The sequence below is a fragment of the Triticum aestivum genome, chromosome 5A (assembly GCF_018294505.1).
Source record: "Triticum aestivum cultivar Chinese Spring chromosome 5A, IWGSC CS RefSeq v2.1, whole genome shotgun sequence".
Classification (NCBI taxonomy): Eukaryota; Viridiplantae; Streptophyta; class Magnoliopsida; order Poales; family Poaceae; genus Triticum; species Triticum aestivum.
In genome coordinates this window covers 232,082,438-232,103,926 of record NC_057806.1, presented here as the reverse complement: position 1 = coordinate 232,103,926, position 21,489 = coordinate 232,082,438, and the positions used below count along the sequence as shown (strand labels likewise).

Below are 21,489 nucleotides of genomic sequence, written 5' to 3'. Positions count from 1 at the left end.
ACGACTCAGAGTGCATCTGTGACCGGGTGTATGATTACTGATAATATTTTAGTGGCGTATGAGTGCTTCCATACAATAAAGAGAAAAATAATGGTAATGAAGGCATGTGCGCTATCAAACTGGACATGCACAAAAGCGCATGACCGAGTAGAGTGGCCTTTTCCGAAGGAAGGCAATTATGCTCAAATTGGGATTCAAAGAGAACTGGGTAAATCTGATTATGCAATGTGTATCCTCTGTGGAATACCGGGTTCATTTTAATACGGAAGAAACAGAGAGTTTTAAACCTACTAGAGGATTGAGGCAAGGAGAACCCCTCTCTCCATACTTATTCCTGGTATGTACAGAGGGACTAACTGCCCTTTTAGAAAACACGAAGGAGGACAGAAATATATCTGGAATAAAGGTTAGTAGAGATGCACCCTCAGTTCAAACCCTCTCTTTGTTGATGATTCCCTAATCCTCATGAAAGCAAGTACTATGAATGCATAGGATTTGAAACCAGTCTTGGATTCATATTGTGCCTCCTCGGGGCAAATGGTAAGTGTTGAGAAGTCTAGTATATTCTTTAGTCCCAATACAAAGGTGGAAGACAAGGCGCAAATATGTACAATTATGAATATTATGACTGAAGCACTCAATGATAAATATTTGGGTTTGCCTACAAATGTGGGTATGGACAAAAGTGATTGCTTCCAATTCTTGATTGATTGAATTATCATGAAAAAAAGTGGATGGAAAGAAAAATTGTTATTTATTGGAGGAAAGAAAATATTTCTCAAATCTTTTGTACAAGCTATCCCAACTTATGCCATGTCCGTCTTCAAAATTCCTAAAAAAAATTGTAAAGGAATCATTGACGTGATGTCGTAGTTTTGGTGGGGTGACAAGGACAACAAGAAGGGGATGCATTGGATGGCGTGGTGGAAGATGTGTGTCCCAAAAAATTATGAAGGTATGGGTTTCAGAGATATACATTGTTCCAATCTGGCTTTGTTAGCTAAACAAGCATGGTGATGAGGACATCAATACCATTGTTACACCCACAGCCCCTACTGCTACATATACTGGACCAATTACTATAGCTCGTGCACGCTAATTAAATTATCAGGTACTTTCGTTTCTTGGTAATGATTCTAATGTTCATGAGAATATGATGTTGCCTAAATTGGATACATTTGTTTTGCTTACAAATGAAGGCCTGGCATGGATAAGCAGGATGAACACTGGAGCAAGACCAAGCATGGAGATGATGGCATGCGCAAGGGGAACAAGAACGGAGTTACAAGTGATGATTTCAGGACTTTGAAGCCACCATAAGGAATGCATGAAGCCTTGGATGAAATATACAAGATGCCACTTCATAAATTTCGTCCAAAGGCTATTCTAGGTGCCGTGTCACCTTATTATTGGGTCATGCCCATGTAATTTCGAAATACTTAAGTATAGGCTGTTTTTAGAGTCCATATGTGTGGGGAAACAAGAGTTAGGGTTGGTTTCGGACCCCTCCTCCAAGGGCCACGAAATTCCCCCCTCTTCCTCCATATATACAACCCTTAGGGCGTCGTTTAGACTTTGGGTTTTGTTTAGATTAAAAGTTCACCATAGCTGCAACTTCATGTACTTTGTTTGTGTTCAATGACCAGGCCAAGACGTCACGGAACCCCACCTTAATTAATAAAGCTTTCCTCTTATATTCGCAATATCCAAATTGCAATTTTAGTTTCTTGCTTGTTCTTCGTTTGCTTACAGGAAATAGACCTTCATGGTCAGGTTGATCGTGCTCCGGCGTGGTCAATAACCCCTTGGAGTTGGTTTAGCGATTGCTAAGGTGCGACGTCCTCGCATGATCGTAGTCGGATCGTCAAAGTCTACTCCACCGAAAAAATGATAGCCACCATCTCATTGAAAGACGGGACACCTTGGACCCTATCAAGTGGTATCAAATTTCCAGGTTGCTTAGTGAGATTTTACAGTTTTTCGTGGTTTAGATCGAGTATGTTCTTCATACCTACAGTCCACGAAAAGCCACAAAAGAATTAGGGTTAGTTCATTATATCCGAACCAGTCTAAGCCTTTGCATAGTCTGTTCAGTTTTTTGCTTTGTTGAATTTGCGGTTGCATCGTCGTGTCTAGTTGCTGGTCTTAGAGTCTAGTCTTTTAGAGTTTCGAGTTCTGGTCACAAGTTGTCTGCCGCCGCCCCACCATCATCATCGGCCCTGCCATCTACCACCACCGCTTATCCGCCATCGATCTGTATCCATATACCACCACCATATCCATATACCACCATCGCTGCCATATCTTACCATCATATATCCACCACCAATCTGAGTTCTTTTTATATTAGGTTTGTTTTCAAGATCCATCTATTTTCCGATTCACATTTCCTTGCCTAAGTAGGTTTCAAAAAAAAAAGAGTTTGGAGACCCCCGGGCAGTTTTTAGGCCAAAATTTTGGCAGCCGAATTTTTTTCCCTATCCTGTTTTTAGGTTTTTCCGAGTCTTTTGAGACACTCGCCATCATAGTGATTTTTTGTCGCACTTTTTCATCGTCGCTGCCCTGATTTCCGAAAAAATGTTAAAAAAATTTCGTGCCTATCCTGTTAGTTTGACTTGGGAAGAGTTTTGAGACACTCGCCATTATAGTGATTTTTCGCAAAAAAAAAAGAGGAGCCCAAAAAAGAGCGAAAAGAAAATTCAGAGTGTGCTTTTCCCTTGTTAACGTGCCGCACCGTGATTTTGTTCGTGAGGCTCGCGTCTCTAGTACGGTCTAGCCTAGGACCAGCACAGTACTGTCGTTGAGTGTTTATTCAACTTTGCATCTCTGAATTGATTATGCTATCAATCCTCATGGTTTATATATGCCTTTGTCTGTACCTAGTGTTCCTTGGGACGATATATCTATGGACTTTGTTTTAGGTTTACCTCGAACAAAGAAGGGGAGGGATAGCATATTTGTTGTCGTGGATAGGTTCTCGAAAATGACACACTTTATACCATGCCATAAAAGCGATGATGCTGTTAATGTTGCTGATTTGTTCTTTCGTGAAATTATTCGCTTGCATGGTGTGCCAAATACAATTGTTTCAGATCGTGATACTAAATTTCTTAGCCACTTTTGGAGATGTTTATGGGCTAAGTTGGGGACTAAATTGCTTTTTAGTACTACATGTCACCCCAAACTGATGGCCAAACTGAAGTAGTCAATAGAACATTGTCTACTATGCTTAGGGTTGTTTTGAAGAATAACAAGAAAATGTGGGAAGAATGCTTGCCTCATATTGAATTTGCTTATAATCGTTCATTGCATTCTACTACTAAGATGTGTCCTTTTAAAATTGTGTATGGTTTCCTTCCTCATGCACTTATTGATTTGTTGCCTCTTCCATCTTCAGAGAAGGTTAATTTTGATGCATAACAACGTGCTGAATTGATCTTAAAAATGCATGAGCTAACTAAGGAGAACATTGAGTGTATGAATGCTAAATATAAACCTGCTGGAGATAAGGGTAGAAAACGTGTTGACTTTGCACCTGAAGATCTTGTTTGGTTACATTTGCGTAAGGATAGATTTCCTAATTTGCGCAAATCAAATCTAATGCCACGTGATGATGGTCCATTTAAGGTGTTAGAGAAAATAAATGATAATGCATATAAACTTGAGCTGTCTGCAGATTTTGGGGTTAGTCCCACTTTTAACATTGCAGTTTTGAAGCCTTATTTGGGTGAGGAAGATGAGCTTCCATCGAGGATGACTTCATTTCAAGAAGGGGATGATGATGAGGACATCAATACCATTGTTACACCCACAACCCCTACTGCTACATATACTGGACCAATTACTAGAGCTCGCACACGCCAATTAAATTATCAGGTACTTTCGTTTCTTGGTAATGATTCTAATGTTCATGAGAATATGATGCTACCTAATTTGGATACATTTGTTTTGATTACAAATTAAGGGTCTGGCATGGATAAGAGGGATGAACACTGGAGCAAGACCAAGTGTGGAGATGATGGCATGCGCAAGGGGAACAAGAACGGAGTTACAAGTGATGATTTCAGGACTTTGAAGTCACCATAAGGAGTGCATGAAGCCTTGGACGAAATATACTAGATGTCACTTCATAAATTACGTCCAGAGACTATTCTAGGTATTGCGCCACCTTATTATTGGGCCAGGGCCATGTAATTTCGAAATACTTAAGTATAGGCTGTTATTATAGTCCGTATGTGTGGGGAAACAAGAGTTAGGGTTGGTTTCGGACCCCTCCTCCAAAGGCCACGAAATTCCCCCCTCTTCCTCCATATATACAACCCTTAGGGCATTGTTTAGACTTTGGGTTTTGTTTAAATTAAAAGTTCGCCATAGTTGCAATTTCGCGTACTTCGTTTGTGTTCAACGACCATACCAAGACATCACAGAACCCCACCTTCATTAATAAACCTTTCCTCTTATATTCGCAATTTCCAGATTGCAATTTTAGTTTCTTGCTTGTTCTTCATTTGCTTGCAGGAAATAGACCTTCGTGGTCATGTTGATCGTGCTCCTGCATGGTTAATAACCCCTTGGAGTTGGTTTAGCGATTGCTAAGGCACGACGTCCTCACACGATCGTAGTTGGATCGTCAAAGTCTACTCCACCAAAAAACGATAGCCACCATCTCATCGAAAGACGGGACACCTTGACCCTTATCACATGGCGTCTGATTGATAATCCCGACTCCTTATGTGCTTTTATATTGAGAGCTAAATATTTCCCGGAAGGGGATTTAATGGCAAACCTAAAAAAGGTTCCTCTTTTACTTGGCAAAGTATTATGGCGGGAGTGGATTCTCTACAAAATGGTTATATCCGGCGGGTTGGAAATGGACAAAATATTGATATTTGAAGAGATGCATGGATTCCAAATTGTGTGAATAGGAGTCATTACTCCTAGAAGAGGGCATCTTTTACAAAAGGTTTCTGATCTCCTTGATCCAGTCACGAGTTCTTGGGATGAAGATTTGGTGAGACAAACGTTGTGACCAATTTTTTCAATAAAGGGCGTTTTATTATATAAAAATGTAGCATCAAGCGAATACAAAAGCGTTATGAGTGACACCCGGCCTCTGCATAATTAAGATGCACACAACCAATTCTAAAAAGTTTGACAGAAAGAAAAGAAACAAAACCAACAAAACATTATGGCCAATTGATGCTCAAAGGGTGCTCGCAATCCCCCTCCGATGCATAATATGTTGGATTTCATTGCTTGGAGCTATAGAAAAAATGACCTTTTCACTGTACGATCGGCTTATTTGGAGGAATGGAACAAATAAGGGCGGAGCTTCGTTGGGGCCAAACCTGCCATGGCCCGCCCAGGAATCTCATGATTGTGTTTATACATATGCTTTGTTTGGTAGCCCACTCATCCTAGTTACGAACTTACGATCGATCCAAGTCTCGAGGTTTGGCATGAGCACACCACCTGCCTGCAACTCGCGCAGCTCATATCTTGCGTCAGAGAGCCAGCGCTCATCCCCCTTCCAGGCTCCAAGTCCCACCTTTGGCCCTTCCCCGGCCGCACATATCGCACAGCCTCGCTGCTAAATACACACTTCCTGCCGCCTGCTTCATGGCTCCACCCACCTTCTCGTGACCTCGCCATGGCGCCATCCTTCCTTCGGCCCTTCCTTCCAGGCTCCGGCATCCACACCGGCCAGTTCTGTCCTTGGCCGTCGGGATGATTCCACTATGCCGCCTAGATGCCTCCGACCCTTCCTCCTCTGACCACTGCAGTACACTGTGCTACCAACCAACTAGGTTCGCCGGTCCGCTGTCGAGTGCCAACGCTGAGTAGAGCTCAACACTATGTTCACCTCCTGATGACGCTGTTGCTGGGTAGTTTCTAATTATGTCTAGAGCAGCATGCTTTTGTTATGAATTGAGCAGCATTAATGCATTTTATTATCAATTCATATGTAGAATTACATAATAAAGAGATATTTTTTCTTTGTGCCTGACATGTAATATTTTTTGATAAGTGCATTTTAGTGTAGGAAGATCATTGAAACAATGCATAATAAGTTACAAGATGAGTCTCTTAGTAGTAACTTGTTTGCTAACATACTGGGTGAAAATTGAACTAGAACAAAAGGGACCAACAAGTGACTAATGCCTACAAAAATTCAGGCTCTTCCTTAGCTTGGCCCACCCAACTTTTTCTTCCAAGCTCCGCCACTGGGAACAAACAACATGGGATAAAATTGCAACATGCAAATGGTATGGGAAGAACCAATGTTAATCCTATTTGGGGTAAGATTTGGAAACTATCTTATCCTGCAAAGGTAAAAAATTTAATCTGGCATACTTTGCATGGAACCCTCCTATGCCGTGCTACGCTTGCTAATAGGCACATGAAAATATCACCCATTTGCCCATCATGCTCAAAAGGGGCAGAAAATACAAAACACGTCTTATTTATGTGTCGAAAGGCAAAAGAGGTGTGGGACAAGTTAGGATTACATGAGGCAATTAGTAAAGCTTGAGCTGTTGATCATGCGGGGGAGACGGTATTGGAATTCTTACTTCTTATGCCAGATCAAGATTTAATGATAGCGGGTTCTCAAAATGCACGTGAATTGATTGCTATTACAACTTAGTATTTATGGTGGGACAGACGTAAACTGGTACATGAAGGAAAATTTTAAGATGCACACCAACACGCGGATGGAGCAGACCTCCTATGAGTTTTATTAAGCTGAATGTAGATGCCTCTTTCAATTGCTTCCGGGCAAGCTGGGGCTATCCCCATAGATGACAAAGAAAGATTCATTGTTGGTGAAAACTGAAGGATTGATTGGTGTGCTGATACTTTAACAACAGAAGTTTTGGCTCTAAGATTCGGCCCATCCCTTGCACAGAAGGCGGGATGCAATCGCCTTGTCGTGAACTCTGACAATATGGAGGTGGTTGACACAATAAAGAATGAAGGACATTCGGCGGAAGCGGCAGCGGCAGTGTTCGACGATTGCTATTTCATAGCTTCTGATTTTTCTTTTATTAGGTTGGAATATTGTAATAGGGAAGTAAATAAGGTGGCTAATGAATTTGCTAGGCTAGCGAATTTTTTCGTCACTAGGGATTGGTTTGAGAAACCTTGATATTGTACCTTTTCCCATTGACGATGTATAACTATTATTCCTAATTAATAAAATTGATGTATTTTTTTTGAGATTTTGTGAAAAAAAAGAGCGTCACGACTGAAAGGGAAACAAACCAGACAGCAAACGCGAGCAAGAACAAACGCTCCGACTGACTGAGCTGGCCTGCTTGCCTGCCTAGCTAGCACACCACCGAAGCCTAGTCGCTGGTCGCAGCTGCTGCGCGGCGTCCATCGTGTCCTCGTCGTCTTCCTCTCTCCAAACCGGAAGACCTCTCGCGCCACGCCATACCCCTACTACTTTACCCTCTCCTGCCGCTCTACTCCAGATCTCGAGGTCCACCGCGCGGGTCCGCTTGCCGTCCGAGAGGTACCCGACGTTCGTATCGCCCGCCTCGCCGGATTTGGCCGTTGGCCTTTAAAATTATATTACGCAGCGGTGGTGATTTCCTTGGTCTGGGTGATTTTTGTTGGTAGTTTGGAGTCGGGGGTTCGCGAGTTTGGGCCTCTGATTTTGGTCGGAGCGAGGGTGAAGGGTGCTAGGGTTTATCTGTAATTCGCGGCGAGATAGTGCCTACCTGATGCGAGACTTGTGAGACCTGGCTAGATTTTTTTTTGGTCTCGGGAGCATAGCCCCTTTGGTACAGGTTTCGAGTTTAGGCGTTGGATTTTAAATATAGTAGCTAGGGTTTTGTTAGGTGTAGTTTGTGCTTAAGAATTGGCCTTCTTTAGTAGGAAACCTGACAGGCGCGGTAGGTATTTTTTATTAGAGGTTGCTTCAAGCCTTCAAGATTCTTTGTATGTAGTTTATGTTAATGCTTCACTCCTCGCTGTGTTTCCAATCGTCATGTTGGGATGTAGGTTTTGAAGATTTGGATGGTTCATGGGTTTATATTTTTCACCATTCTATTTTGGGGGATCTACTAGGGTTTTGTTGGTGCTTTATTGAGTTTGCATATGTGGCTGGTAGCACCTGGAACTAGTTTTAAAACACCACATGTTACTGTTTTTGTAGATTTTGGGTAGCATAATGCAGCGCTGTAGTAGAATTGTAGCTGTTGGGTTTATGGCAAATTTGCTGTTTCTTTTTTTTTTGAGGGTTCAAATTTGCTGTTTCTAAAAGGTTTAAATTCTGTGGTCCATGGGATTTTCTGCGTTTTTTTGAGAGAGCATTGGCTTGTCTGTTCTATGAAGGACATGAACCACAAACTGTGTAATCTGAAGGTAACTCGACCAGTACTTTGTGATAAAAGGATACTAAGTTAACTGTGTTGCAATTGTGTTGTGGTCACCTTGACGAAAATCAAGCTAATATTTTTAACAAAGGAGCTTTATAGTTATTTTGAGCAGTTAAGTTGGCCTTCATTATTGTAATTTGTTAAACCAAGTCGGTTTTGTACACTACTATTTCTTGAAGCCTTTTATACTTCCTTCCCAACTGTTGGAAGAATTTGAGATCATGAAATAGATGGGATCTTGAGAAAGTGGCTGACGTAATCAAGGTTTTAAAAAAACGCTAGGCATAAGTAGGTTGCCTCTGCCTAGCACCTAGGTGGAGCTTACGCGCCCTAGGCGCAGCCTAGTCGGTCATACAGTTTTGACTAGCAGGGTTGTATTTGGGGTATTATATGCGTATAGACATTAATTTAGAGCATGAAATGAGTAAACTACCAGCTATTGCCATCTGAAAATGGTCCATTTGGCCTGTCAGTGTGACATGGCATGATTTCTTGCTGGAGTGGACAATTTCTTACTTGCCCTGCCTAGACTTTCACTTATGCTCTAGGTGAGGCGTTTGTCTGTCACCTAGCGTGCCTAGCACCTTTTCCAATCGAGGACGTAATACAGTTTTGCTAAATTTTAGCTTACTTATGTTCTTTGTATGGCCAATTCAGGTTTCACTTTATGCCACTTTGTGTGACTGTGGACAATGGAGTGATTGCTGCCCTCTTTCTGTGAGTCACCATGGGAAGCAGTGAAGCAGAGACACCTGCTAAGGCAAACAAGGCATCTGCACCTCAGGTTTTCAATGCTGGAATTGTGGCATTATCTCCGTAGTCTGTACCAAAAATAGTGAATGTGTCTTCCTAAAAATTTGTCCTTCCCTGTAACAGGAGCAGCAGCCACCTGCTACTTCGAGTATTGCAACACCGACAGTTTACCCAGATTGGACCAGCTTTCAGGTGAGGAAGTTCTCTTCCCTGTTTTGGAGATGGATGACTCAAAACATGTATCCCTCTTGTGTGAAAACACAAGGAAAGTGGGAAATAAGTACGTAGGCAGCGACATTTTTTCGATAATAATTGCAAATACAACTACCCACCCTCAATTTTAAGGATCATTACTGATTTTGGCTGCAATGTGGTCGTTCTATTTTTTCCCTTTTGTTAATTCTGGTTACAATTGACAAAATAGCTTTCTCGTGTGTCATATTATTTTCTCGTTGCACTTATTTCCCTTCTTGATTCACACATATCAATATATCTATCATTAATACATAGATCACATGTACTATCTACCCTAGGCTGCTCATCATGTTCTCCATTGGTTTTTTCAGGGATATCCTCCAATTCCACCACATGGGTTCTTTCCCTCTCCTGTGGTGTCAAACCCACAGGGTCATCCATACATGTGGGGACCTCAGGTAAGGTTTCATGTTTCTTTTATAATGGTAGTTAACTACTCTATAGTTTTGTTCCCCTATTCTCTGTCTGTGGTATTACCTCAGAAGATAGAGCACAGAGCCTCTAAAGATATATAATTCTTCATCATAGGGAAAGATCAAATGTGGGTCAAACTTTTGCTAGGAGGAGGATTTTCTATCAACCTTTGCTAGAGAAATAGCTGTGGGAATAGTTGGCATCCGGCTCGCGATTCGAACCGTTGGCTGGGTTCCTTTTCCATCCGATTTGGTGAATTATTGGAGATAGATGTTAGACCACTATTGGTGCTGACAGAAACCTGCGTCAGGTGGTCACAGTCCACGCGTTTGGTTGAATCGCTGTCACGAACGTGTCTAGAATAGGTTCCACATCTTCAAAATGCAGGCGTGCATGTTCTGCAATGTATGGAACACATCACGGCCCTCTTTTTACCCATGTGGTACCCGACATCCCGCAAATAACAGTTTGGTCCAGCTAAGACGACGGATCCAAACACTCCATCCAATTGAACCTATAGCTACTAGGTGCAGAACCTCTTTGTTTTGGTCTTGGGCCACACTCTTTGCCCCGTGCTAGAATGCCATGTACGAAGCGATTCTACACACATTCAGAGGTGAGAAGTTACACATGGATGAACAAGAAGTCATTGTTTTTCAGTTCCATACATACTTAGGTTGATATAGGACCAAGTCTTAATTGATGCCCAATCTTCACAATTTTGAGGTGACCAAGGGGAAAAACACAAGTAACTCTAAACTAGACGAACAAGTTTCCATCACACATGTTCTCTCAAAACATCCAAAACAAGAGATACATATAGACCCACAATCAACAAAGGAGAAGGTAAAAGGATAGAGTTCTTCCCAAATCGTTAAGAGAGATGGGGCCTTGAGAGATGTTCTTCTCCAAACCCTGGTTGTTCTTGATCCTGTGGAGAATCCTTCTTCCTTAGGAGGTCTTGATCCTCTAGGAGGTGGCAAGATGAGCAAAGCTCTCCCAAGGTCTAGATATATGCTTTGCTAACTCTAATATGGGTCCATGGTACGGTTTATATATAGCTAAGAGGCGAAAGGGTAGGTGAGAGGGGATACATGGCCTCTTGGCCAGACCTGCATGCAGGCAGTGGTCGGACAGTCCGGGTTGGTGGCCGTATAGTCCCGGCTGGTGGTCGGACAATCCGGGTTGCTAGCTGGACAGTCCGGCTGCTGACGCAGGCTTGGGTCCGGGTTGGCGAAGTCTTCGGGAGCAGAGCAATCTCCAAGGGCCGGATAGTCTGGGTTGCTACCCAGACAGTCCGGCTGATGGCCAGATGAAGAGCTGGATGAAAGGTCAGAGGACTTTGCCCGGCTTCGATTTGTGGGTACTGATGTTCCGGGCACTTCATGTCGGGCAATTCGGGTTGGTAGCTAGACAGTTCGGCTGCTAAAGCTGTGGATCATTTCTTCCTCTTCTCCTCCATGATGCGGCCTTCTTCCGCCGCTCCTTCATGGAAGGATCCTTGGTATCTGAGTATGCATAGGGTCTTGGATTGAAGTAGTAGCCAGGTCCCGAGTGAATGCATAGGAAGTTTGAAGAGGAAAGTGTTCACCTCGTATTCAATGGTAAAGGCATGGGCTCCAGCATTGGTCCAATTGGCGCTTGGGGTGTTGTTGGAGGATCCATGGTGATGTCCATGGGCTGCTCCACACCATCCCCTCCCCCCTCCCCTTGGGGAAGATCCGTCCTCGGAACCAAAACCTCATCACGATGGAATGGAACCAAGTCGAAGACGTTGAAGGTGTCTCTCACTGAGTACTTGTTGAGTGGATTGTCGATCTTGTAAGCGTTGTTGTTGATCCTTTGTAGCACCTTGAAGGGTCCATTGACTCCTAGAAGCAATTTGGATTTGTGCTCTTCCGGAAAGCGGTCTTTGTGAATGTGGAGTCAAACAAGATCTCTGAGTTGGAACACCATGGGCTTCTTGTTGGTGTGACCTTGGAGGCATGCCTTTGGACTTGCCGATGGCGGTCCTTTTATCTGCATGCATCTTTCTCATGAACTCAGCTTGGTCATTGGCATCCATGTTGACTCGCTCTTGTAGAGGAAGTGAAGTGCAACTTCGAATGAACAACCTGCCGTGAATTTAACACACAAACACGACCATGGTATTATACTATGATCATTGTCCGACGTTCTGAACATGGCACATTCATGGCTATCCAACGCCATGGCATGCAAACATGCATAAATCATCCAAGACAAACATAATACAAACTAGTACTGTGTACGGCCAGTGCCAGCCGCACATAAATATAGAGTGATTAACAAGTCTGGACTTTTTAGTCACGAACATGAATATACAGTGCTTACAGGAAAGGAGTATGAAGTTTATACAATACTTTATGTTGGAAGTAGTATGGAGATAAACATTTGTAGTGGTGTACGTCTAGTTGAGATATTTGATATAAACTACATGACACGGCATGTACATGCGCCATACATATGTGATGGTACGCATTCATCCACACGTACTGAGGCAGGCACCCTTGCAGCAGCAATGGCTTCTCATGTCCACCACTATAGCCTAGGTGATAACAAGATCATAGTGGCTAGAGCCTGCCGATGACAGATGAGTTCGACATCGGAGTATCATGTGTAGACGCCACTATAATGTCATGATTCCACTGCCGTCGAGTATCAATCACGGACGAGGTGAAATGTCTTTGCTTCAGCGTGCGTGCTCGGCACCTGCATTGCTCCACCTTGGGATCCCGGCGACCATTGTCATGCAGTTGATGGCATGACGCATGACTGCAGATTTGCAAAAGGAAAATGAGTGTGATAAGACACCAGTTAGCAAGCTGCACATCCTCGCGTTTTAATCAACCAGTGCCTTCCAAACATACATGCATGCTCCAGTACCAGATATGATGTTTGCAACACCAATGGAGAGAGCAAAACATCAAGTTTAGACCGTCTCACCGGGGAGATCAGCGTTCATCTGGCACACGGCCATTGCCATGTCCACCTAATCCGATGGTATATTTTCCGGGAGACGCGCAAGACCAATGCCTAGCAGGGTGTCCATCTAAAATTAAAAAGGCAATTAGCAAGACACATGTATAGAAATGAATCACATAAATTCGTACTACCTCTTTTGTTGCTCACATCGTTCACAATCCAATTGTTTTGCCGGCACTGGTTTTGGTTCATGGGAGAGAGAGAAGAGAGAGAAACAGAAATAAATAGCGCTGAGAGATAGAATTGTTTAGATTGCATGCAGATCCAGTTAATTTTACAGCTACGATAGACAGGATCGGAATGACCAAGAAAATAGGAAGACCCGTGGGCCAACTAATCAGGCAAAGAAAGATCACTTTTGCTGTGCATGCGACCTGTTTAAAAACATTCAAGATCTGAATAAGATCAGAAGGTAGTAATTGTGGGGGTAACTACCCTTGGTTGTAGGATTTATTTTCCCGGACATCTCTTTTGTACTCCCTAGGAGTACATACTCCCACCCAGATAGTTTGAGTTGGATATACCCAATAAAAAACTAACCGAGAGAAAAAAGTCAACCTGCTGTGTGTGCATGGCGGCATGCGACTACTTGATCTTATTATCAAGGAAGTATATGGGTTTTCAATCAAAAAAATATGGCGATGATTTGTACTACGTAACACGCACCTACTCTCCTTTTTAAATATGGTGATGGGGAATTTATATTGAATTATATGAGATATTGAGCATTACCGTACAAAATTTTGGTATATATATTGCCATGGGGGGTATATACTGTTTTTTAAGTAGTATATACTACTACTCCCTCCGTTCACAATTATAAGATGTTCTAACTTTTTTGTGAATTGGATGTGTATATATGGTTGTGTGTTTGTTCACTCATTTCGGTCCGTATGTAGTCCATATTGAAATATCTAAAACATCTTATGTTTGTGAACGGAGGGAGTACTTTTTAAAAGAGTATATGGTAAACCTTTTCAAAGAAGTATGTATTTTTCATCATGGTAATTACTATCTACTCCCTCCGTCCAGAAATGCTTGTCATCAAGATGAATAAAAGAGGATTTATCTAGATGTATTTTAGTTCTAGATACATTCTTTTTTATCCATTTTGATGACAAGTATTTTCGGACGGAGGGAGTACTAGTTTCTGTAAAGTAGTATATAATGTTTTTTTTCTTCTCAAAGGAGTATATGCTGAATTTTTTCCGAAGGAATATATACTGAAATTGTCTAATGGAGTGTAGAATATTTCTGTTTAAGGAGTATGTACTGGTGTTTTGTAAGGAGTATATATTAAAACAAGCACTAGTATATTCAACCGATGGAGACGTATATTCATGCCCAAGATAGAGTACATATGTGCATCAGAAGGAGTATATATTCTCGATTGTACATTCGATTGTACAAGTGCAAAAGAAACACCATTTACGTACTAGCCACATGGATGTGATGTATGTTTGGACTCTGAAATAAACTGAACTTGGCTAAATATCTGAAGTGTCGTTACATACATCCGACAACAGCAACAAACAAGATTCCAATTGATACGAGTATGTGTGTATTTTAGACCACAACACGAGTTCACAGGCTGCACATAAGAGATGTGTCAGTCATGTGTCGTGCAGTCCCATCACGAGCACACCGCACCATCCGGCCAAACAAGCCGCTGTCGTCGAACACCACCGGAGCCGCAACGATCCATCATGCCGATCAAATGATTGTCGTCGTGTGGGAGGAGTTCAATTGACACACTAGGCACAGAAAAGAAGCAGATGTGTCTGCCAAAGACTGATGTATCTTGGGCCGAAGATGCTTGATGTGCTTCACTGTGGTAGTGCTGTTATCTTAGTCGACCATCCTGGTTGGGCAATCCTGCGTGCATGCATATATAAATTAATAGGAGCGAGAAAGCTATTCCTTATGATAACCAGGGATGCAAAAGTTTTACATTGACGAGAGTTGGGCGGCGCTCTTGTTCCGTCCATGGAGTTGGCTGTCGCCGTAGCCGGATATGAGATGCATCTGCTCATTGCCCACCGGTGCAGAGTGTATGCCGGTCTTTAACCGTGGCGAAAGCAAGGGATGAGTTGCTGGCTGCCGGTCGTCATCGTCGCCACTGCTATGTCCACTGGGATTGTGTTACCGGAGGATGAGATAATTAACCATCTAATATAATTTGTGGAACTTCTCTGCAATCGGTCACCAAAACAAAGGAGACTGTTAATATGGTCCAACACTAATGTGTAGCTGTTGTAATACTCTGCATGCACTTTAAAGAGTATTTTTTTCTCATGAGTTTCTTGTTGCCTTTTGTCAGCCTATGATGCCACCATATGGGACTCCACCATATGTCATATACCCTCCTGGAGGAATTTATGCTCACCCATCAATGCGACCGGTATGCTTCAGCATGTTGCTGTAGTTTTCAGTATATACCTAAAATGGTACTGCTTAGAGTCTGACATTTGCTGAGTCATTGCATAATCCTGCAGGGTGCACACCCATTTGCTCCCTATACCATGACTTCTCCAAACGGCAATCCTGATGCTGCTGTAAGACGAGGCATTCTTAGATTGACTGATCTTCTCTTTCATTGTGGAGTCTAATGGACCTAATATTTCAGGGAACTACCACCACTGCTGCTACTGCTGGTGGTGAAACAAATGGCAAATCCTCTGAAGGAAAAGAAAAAAGTCCCATTAAAAGATCCAAAGGAAGTTTGGGTAGCTTGAACATGATTACAGGGAAAAACTGTGTCGAACATGGTAAGACCTCAGGGGCATCAGTCAATGGAACCATCTCTCAAAGGTTAGTGTGTGGTCAATTTCAGTAATAACGAGACTTCCTCCTTGTTTGCAACATTCAGTTTGTGTTACCTCTTTTCTTGCAGTGGGGAAAGTGGAAGTGAAAGTTCAAGTGAGGGAAGTGAAGCGAATTCTCAGAATGTAAGCTATGGTTCTGCAGCGTTTAATCTTTTTTGATCAGACGTGCATACTTGCCTGTACATTTTTAGGCAGCATATGCACCTTGAGTTTAAATTTGCGGCATTTATGATTCCAGACACGCTATACCATTTCATGTTTATTTCTTGTGAGAAGTCTTAATATCTTTGCATTTTTGAGTAATCTTTACAGGATTCACAACACAAGGAAAGTGGACAAGAACAAGATGGAGGTATGCCGATGAAAATTCTTATGGTTCTTGCTTTCATGTTTGCACTTTATGAAGCTTCTTAACTTTGTTGTGCGTGCTATCAGATGTCCGAAGTTCCCAGAATGGTGTATCACCTTCACCATCCCAGGCGCAGTTGAAGCAAACTTTGGCAATTATGCAAATGCCATCAAGTGGTCCAGTGCCTGGCCCAACAACAAACTTGAACATAGGAATGGACTACTGGGCAAATACAGCAAGCTCCTCTCCTGCATTGCATGGTAAAGTGACCCCAACTGCAATTCCAGGGGCTGTGGCCCCAACAGAGCCGTGGATGCAGGTTTCTTCTAAGACCTTATCCTGGGAATTATAGATTATACCCTTCCCTATTTTTGTAGCCTCTACTTCTCTGCTTCATAAATACTTTTGTATTGCTTGGTTTGTAGCCAATATACCAATTTTTTGGCTATGACCAAAACTTTGGTCTTGGTTTGGATGGTTGCCAACTTTTTGGCCATGCCAGTTGCTCCTTTCCAACTCTGCTCCGTCTTTTTAGCCAAAGTTGCCCAACTCTTGGGCACACATAACCTTGACCAAGATTTTGGCTAGCCAAGTATTTGGTGGGGCAACCGTAGACTCAAACCATACACACCCTTTGTGCCCAACCTTGTATATTTTGTCAGACCAAGAAATAAATCTTTTGCGATACAGGTATCTATCCGAAAGATCTCTGTGTTTAGGATAACTTCATACTTCTGTACTAGGAATATAATTGGACATAGGCTGTGTTAGCATTGTGGTGGATTACCATAATCGCATTTGCCCCACCCGCTTTTGCCTATTTTAGTGCTTGTTTGACCCGCTTTTGCCTACTTTTGTGGCTAATCTTCAACAGCAGATTTTAAAAATAAGCACAGCTCATCACAGTTCAGCAAGCTCAAACTGTGAGCCATAACTACTTTACTCATCATGAATTTTATTTACTTTCCCCATCTTGCATACCATGCACTGTAGGAGGTTTATCACCCTTTTTTCTTGTCTAGTAAATACTAAATAGTAATGATAATTATTTGTCAGATTGCAGTTACCTAAAATATAAACCATTGCTACTTTATTGAAATATACCAATAAACAAAATAAATCCATAATTCAGTTTTAAGACTATTGAAGAGGCACTTCAGTATCAGTAGTTTCATGGATAAAAATCTGAAATCTTAGTTTGGCAAATGGAGAAACTAAATATTTTGACTACCCATTATCCAGGATGAACGTGAACTGAAAAGGCAGAAAAGAAAGCAGTCAAACAGGGATTCTGCTCGCAGATCTAGGCTGCGCAAGCAGGTATTTTGTTTGTTCATCTCAAGACATACACTTTTGTCCCCTCCAGTTGATGAAGCAACTGTGTATTTTTGCAGGCTGAATGTGAGGAGTTGGCTCAGCGCGCTGAAGTATTGAAACAGGAAAATGCTTCACTTAAAGATGAAGTGAGCCGGATCAGAAAGGAGTACGATGAACTTCTGTCAAAGAATAGCTCACTGAAGGTTTGTCTTCCACTTTTTTCCTAGTTTGATACTCTGAAGCATGTTTGTTAACATTTGAGTTTTGTTTTATTTCTTCTTCTTTTCGTTTGTTGCTCTGTAGGATAACGTTGGAGACAAACAACACAAAACTGATGAGGCAGGACTTGACAATAAGCTGCAACATTCTGGCGATGACAGCCAGAAGGACACTAATTGAGCTATCATGCAATGCTATCAGATCATAGCCCTAACTAGATTGTTGCTGGCGCAGTTGTAGTATGCGTATTGACTCCATACTTATTGCATTTAATTATTACCAGGTCGTGGTAAATCTTAATGCCAGCCTCGTGTGCTGGTTCCTGTTTCACACATGTCTTGGCTTATCTTTTAGAAGTCAAGATGTGACTGAAAATGTAGGTTGTGAACCAGTTCACTGTATCTGTTAGAAATTGTTGGTACTTTCAACTTTACAGATCTGTATTGCTGATTGTTATTGTTATGTATACCTGAAGAAATATCAGTCTTTTAATTGTCAGGTTGCCGTTTGGCTAGGCTTGACTGGTGCATAGGTTATGTTAAATATGAATGCATCAATCTTTCTCACACATTTGATATGATATAGTGAACAAATGGAGGACTTCTGCTTTGCCGAGTGTCTCAAACGTTGTAACTATCAGAGACTATCTTTTTTTGTTTCAATTTTTTAGTTTTGCTTCTTTCAATTCACCTGAGTTGTGCTGTGGGTATGCTAAATTTTGGAGTGGTGATCAGAATATTCGTTTCAAGCTCATAAACTGCTTTGCCATATGCACTGTTGGTAAAAAAAAATGTGTTCTTAATTCTCACTGATAACAATTTGTTTTGACCTTTATGTGTTGGGAGTAGTATTTAGCTCAAATTTTGTGATTGCCATGATCCACATAAAATGTTTACCATTCGGCACCTCTCCTTAACAGTTGTATTCAGTTTGTGTGCAGGAATGAAGTTCTAGGAACATGATGGAAATTTCTCTCATGGAATAAGCTGTGCTTAGCATAGGTATGTCTGCCCTACAAGGAAATAGTTTATTTGGGAGTTCTGTTTGTATAAGTTGTCAATTATGATCTCTTGACTAATGTTTTATTGCAAGTGTCTCGTATAGTACTCCAGAAAGAGTTCTTTTATCCATAACAAGCCAAAACGCTAGTAGGTTGAACTAGTCGTTGGGGAAAGGAGACATCTGTTGAGCATGGATCTGCCCCTGGATCCTAGAAAATGGAGAACATCAAAACTATCATCAAGGTAGTACAAGATGATCGAGGTTGTAATGCACAACTGTCTGAGTTCTGTGGGCATTCTGCTGATTCCAGAGTAGGACTTCTGGCAGAACCCTCACGCTGCGAGATGTTTGCAGCAGAAGCTGCTTCTAGTGCTATAGTTTTTTTTTTGGACGAGTGCTATAGTTGTTGGAGCTGTGTAGGAGGGGTATGCTGAACTATTCCTCTTCGTGTCACTGTTGGCCTTAAAAGTCCATCTATTCCGTGGCACCTCAAGTTCCTCAGCGGCAGATTTCTGGACTGGTGAGCTCAATGTTGTTCAAGTAAAGCTTCTGGTGCTCCCTGTTGGTTACTGTGATCATCTGGTTTGTGTGGTGTGTGCGAAGTATCATTCTGTTGGGAAGCCGGCTGAGGTCATTGAACATGAGAGGCGCTGGGATGGATTCCGCAGCCGGAGTGTAGGCAGTAGCAGAAGGTATGGGCTCCGAGGTTTGCTCCTCTACAATCCACTATTATGGGTGTTGAACAGGATGAGTGTACTGCCCATGCACTTATTTCCAGCTTGAACTACTACTGCGGCACAGGCTTTGCGCATGTTGAGAGGTTGGTGCACCGTCAGCTGTTAAGGTGGCGCTAACTGTTCTAGTGTGTAGGCTGAAACATCATGCGATTGATTTCATCAGTTAGTCTAACTAATGATAACTCAGCAAATGAAGGTGGTCTCACATCGCGCTGTAGCCTTGGGAGTTTGGTTGCCAACAAAGTTTCCACGTACTAAGAGTCTGTTTGGGTGCTCTTGTCCGCGGCTCCAACCAAACAAACACCTATTTTTTGGTGGAGCAACTAGTTTAGGGGCAACCCTGGTTAACGAACCAACATGTGTGCCTGCTCGAGGATGATGTACCAGCTTTCGCCAATTTTAGTTCAAAATTTGAATTGTGCCATGGAATATTACAATTTAGACCTTTTACTCCACCAATTTGTTGATTTCTACTGTTTTTTCTTTTTAAGGAAGTTTGTTCCTGATGTGGATCATCCCACGGTCATCTCCACGGACCCACCATTGTCTTATCAAGCACCAAGTGGACTGATGACAATAGCTCGTGCGAACATTCGGCCTAGGGCCCGGACATTTGGGGTCTTTCATCGGGCTGGACATCTGCCCCCAACCTTGTCACCCGGCACCTGTGCATGCACAACCGGGCCAGAGGCTTCATGTATCCCCTCTCCTCTCTTATTTCGTGGAACACTATATATAGACCCGCTCCATCTAGTTAGGATCAGCCAACATTATGATGAATTAAAGGGGAGCTTTGCTCATCTACCCTTCTCTTGGAGAATCAAGACCTCTTGGAGAAGATCCCTCGAGGATATTGGCCTCCTTAAGGAGAAGATCCCCCAAGTGGATATCAACACCTCAACTTCTTCAAGGATTGGGATGAACTAGTTCGTCTCTACCTTTTTGTGTTGGATTTAGACCTTTTGTATCCCTCTATGTGTATGTGAATTTAGCACACATGTGATTGGATCTTGATCAATTGAGTATTTTTGTGTTTGTCTCTTGATTTGCTCCTTTCCTGACCTCCAAGTGTGAAAACATCATGAACTAAGGTTTCACCCTACAATATCCATGAATCAGAGCAATGTTGATTCACATCTTGGAGTCCTATCCCCCACTTTCTAGCATGATTTTGTTTGCTTTTGCCCAATTTCGAAAATTCCCACAAAAATAGCCAAACCATTTTTTTTATGATTTGTTGGTTTGATGATGTATCGTTGATTTTGATCCATATTTGAAGTGTTGCAGGTGGATCTAGCTTCTTCACACCAACCCCACCATTTCCATGCACGAAATTTGTCCAATTTTGGCAAAAAAGAATTCTTCTCCAAGGTCATCTCCCCGAGAGTTCTTCCACGGATCTCAGCAGCCAAAAATCCGGCCCGACGCCTGGACATCCGACACGTCGCAGCCAACACCTCCACCTTTCCCAATTTTGGCCGTTTTCCCAACATGATGAGGACATCAATACCACAATTACACTCATGACCCCTGCTGTTACATACATGGGACTAATCACTAGAGCTCGCGCACGCCAATTAAATTACCAGGTACTTTCGTTTTTTGGTAACGATTCTAATGTTCATGAGAATACGATGCTGTCCAAATTAGATACATTTGTTTTGCTTACAAATGAAGTGCCTAGCTTACACAAGAGGGATGAACATTGGAGCATGATCAAGCATGGAGATGATGACATGCGCAAGGGGAACAAGAACAGAGTTTTTGGTGGAGTTTTCAGCATTTTTGAGCCACCATGATGACGTACAAGTGCATGGACGAAATATGCAAGATGTCCTTTTATAAATTTCGTCCATAGCTTAATATAGGTGCTGCACCACCTTATTTTTGGGCTAGGTCCATGTAATTTCGAAATACTACATATATGCTATTTTTAGAGTCTGTATTATAGGGGAAACGACTCAGGAGGTGTTTTAGTCACACCTTGCCAAGGAGGGACGAAATTCCCTATCTTTCTCCCTACAAATACAACCCTTAAGGCATCATTTAGGCTTTGGGTTTTGTTTAGATTAAAGTTCGCCATAGCTGTAACTCGCGTACTTCGTTTATGTTCAACGACCAGACCAAGACGTCACAGAACCCCACTTTCATCTTATATCCGCAATATCTAGATTGCAATCTTAGTTTCTTGCTTGTTCTTCGTTTGCCTGCAGGACTAGACCCTCGTGGTC

General features: G+C 42.3%; 2 protein-coding genes across 2 annotated transcripts; both read left to right on the top strand.

Moving 5' to 3' along the window:
* Window positions 1–7,268: 7,268 nt before the first annotated feature.
* LOC123102864 (bZIP transcription factor 1-A) lies at window positions 7,269–18,017 on the top strand. The gene is made up of 13 exons (XM_044524324.1): window positions 7,269–7,516; window positions 9,042–9,168; window positions 9,261–9,329; window positions 9,704–9,790; window positions 15,130–15,210; window positions 15,305–15,364; window positions 15,436–15,620; window positions 15,703–15,757; window positions 15,947–15,986; window positions 16,070–16,302; window positions 17,226–17,303; window positions 17,378–17,503; window positions 17,604–18,017. The coding sequence occupies exons 2-13, from the start codon at window positions 9,112–9,114 to the stop codon at window positions 17,697–17,699; spliced, it is 1,167 nt and encodes a 388-aa protein (XP_044380259.1). The 5' UTR covers window positions 7,269–7,516; window positions 9,042–9,111; the 3' UTR covers window positions 17,700–18,017.
* Window positions 18,018–18,736: 719 nt separating this feature from the next.
* On the top strand, window positions 18,737–21,207 carry LOC123101281 (uncharacterized). Its single transcript, XM_044522801.1, has 4 exons — window positions 18,737–18,832; window positions 18,942–19,213; window positions 19,750–20,184; window positions 20,538–21,207. The coding sequence occupies exons 1-4, from the start codon at window positions 18,737–18,739 to the stop codon at window positions 21,055–21,057; spliced, it is 1,323 nt and encodes a 440-aa protein (XP_044378736.1). The 3' UTR covers window positions 21,058–21,207.
* The last annotated feature ends 282 nt before the right edge of the window (window positions 21,208–21,489 follow it).

Coding starts and splice junctions, on each gene's coding strand:
- LOC123102864 (XM_044524324.1), top strand. CDS start 9,112: ATGGGAAGCAGTGAAGCAGAGACACCTGCTAAGGCAAACAAGGCATCT. Junction 9,169..9,260: donor ACAAGGCATCTGCACCTCAG/GTTTTCAATGCT, acceptor TCCCTGTAACAG/GAGCAGCAGCCACCTGCTAC. Junction 17,304..17,377: donor GATCTAGGCTGCGCAAGCAG/GTATTTTGTTTG, acceptor GTATTTTTGCAG/GCTGAATGTGAGGAGTTGGC.
- LOC123101281 (XM_044522801.1), top strand. CDS start 18,737: ATGGAGAACATCAAAACTATCATCAAGGTAGTACAAGATGATCGAGGT. Junction 18,833..18,941: donor GGCATTCTGCTGATTCCAGA/GTAGGACTTCTG, acceptor GGAGCTGTGTAG/GAGGGGTATGCTGAACTATT. Junction 20,185..20,537: donor TCAAGGATTGGGATGAACTA/GTTCGTCTCTAC, acceptor CCATATTTGAAG/TGTTGCAGGTGGATCTAGCT.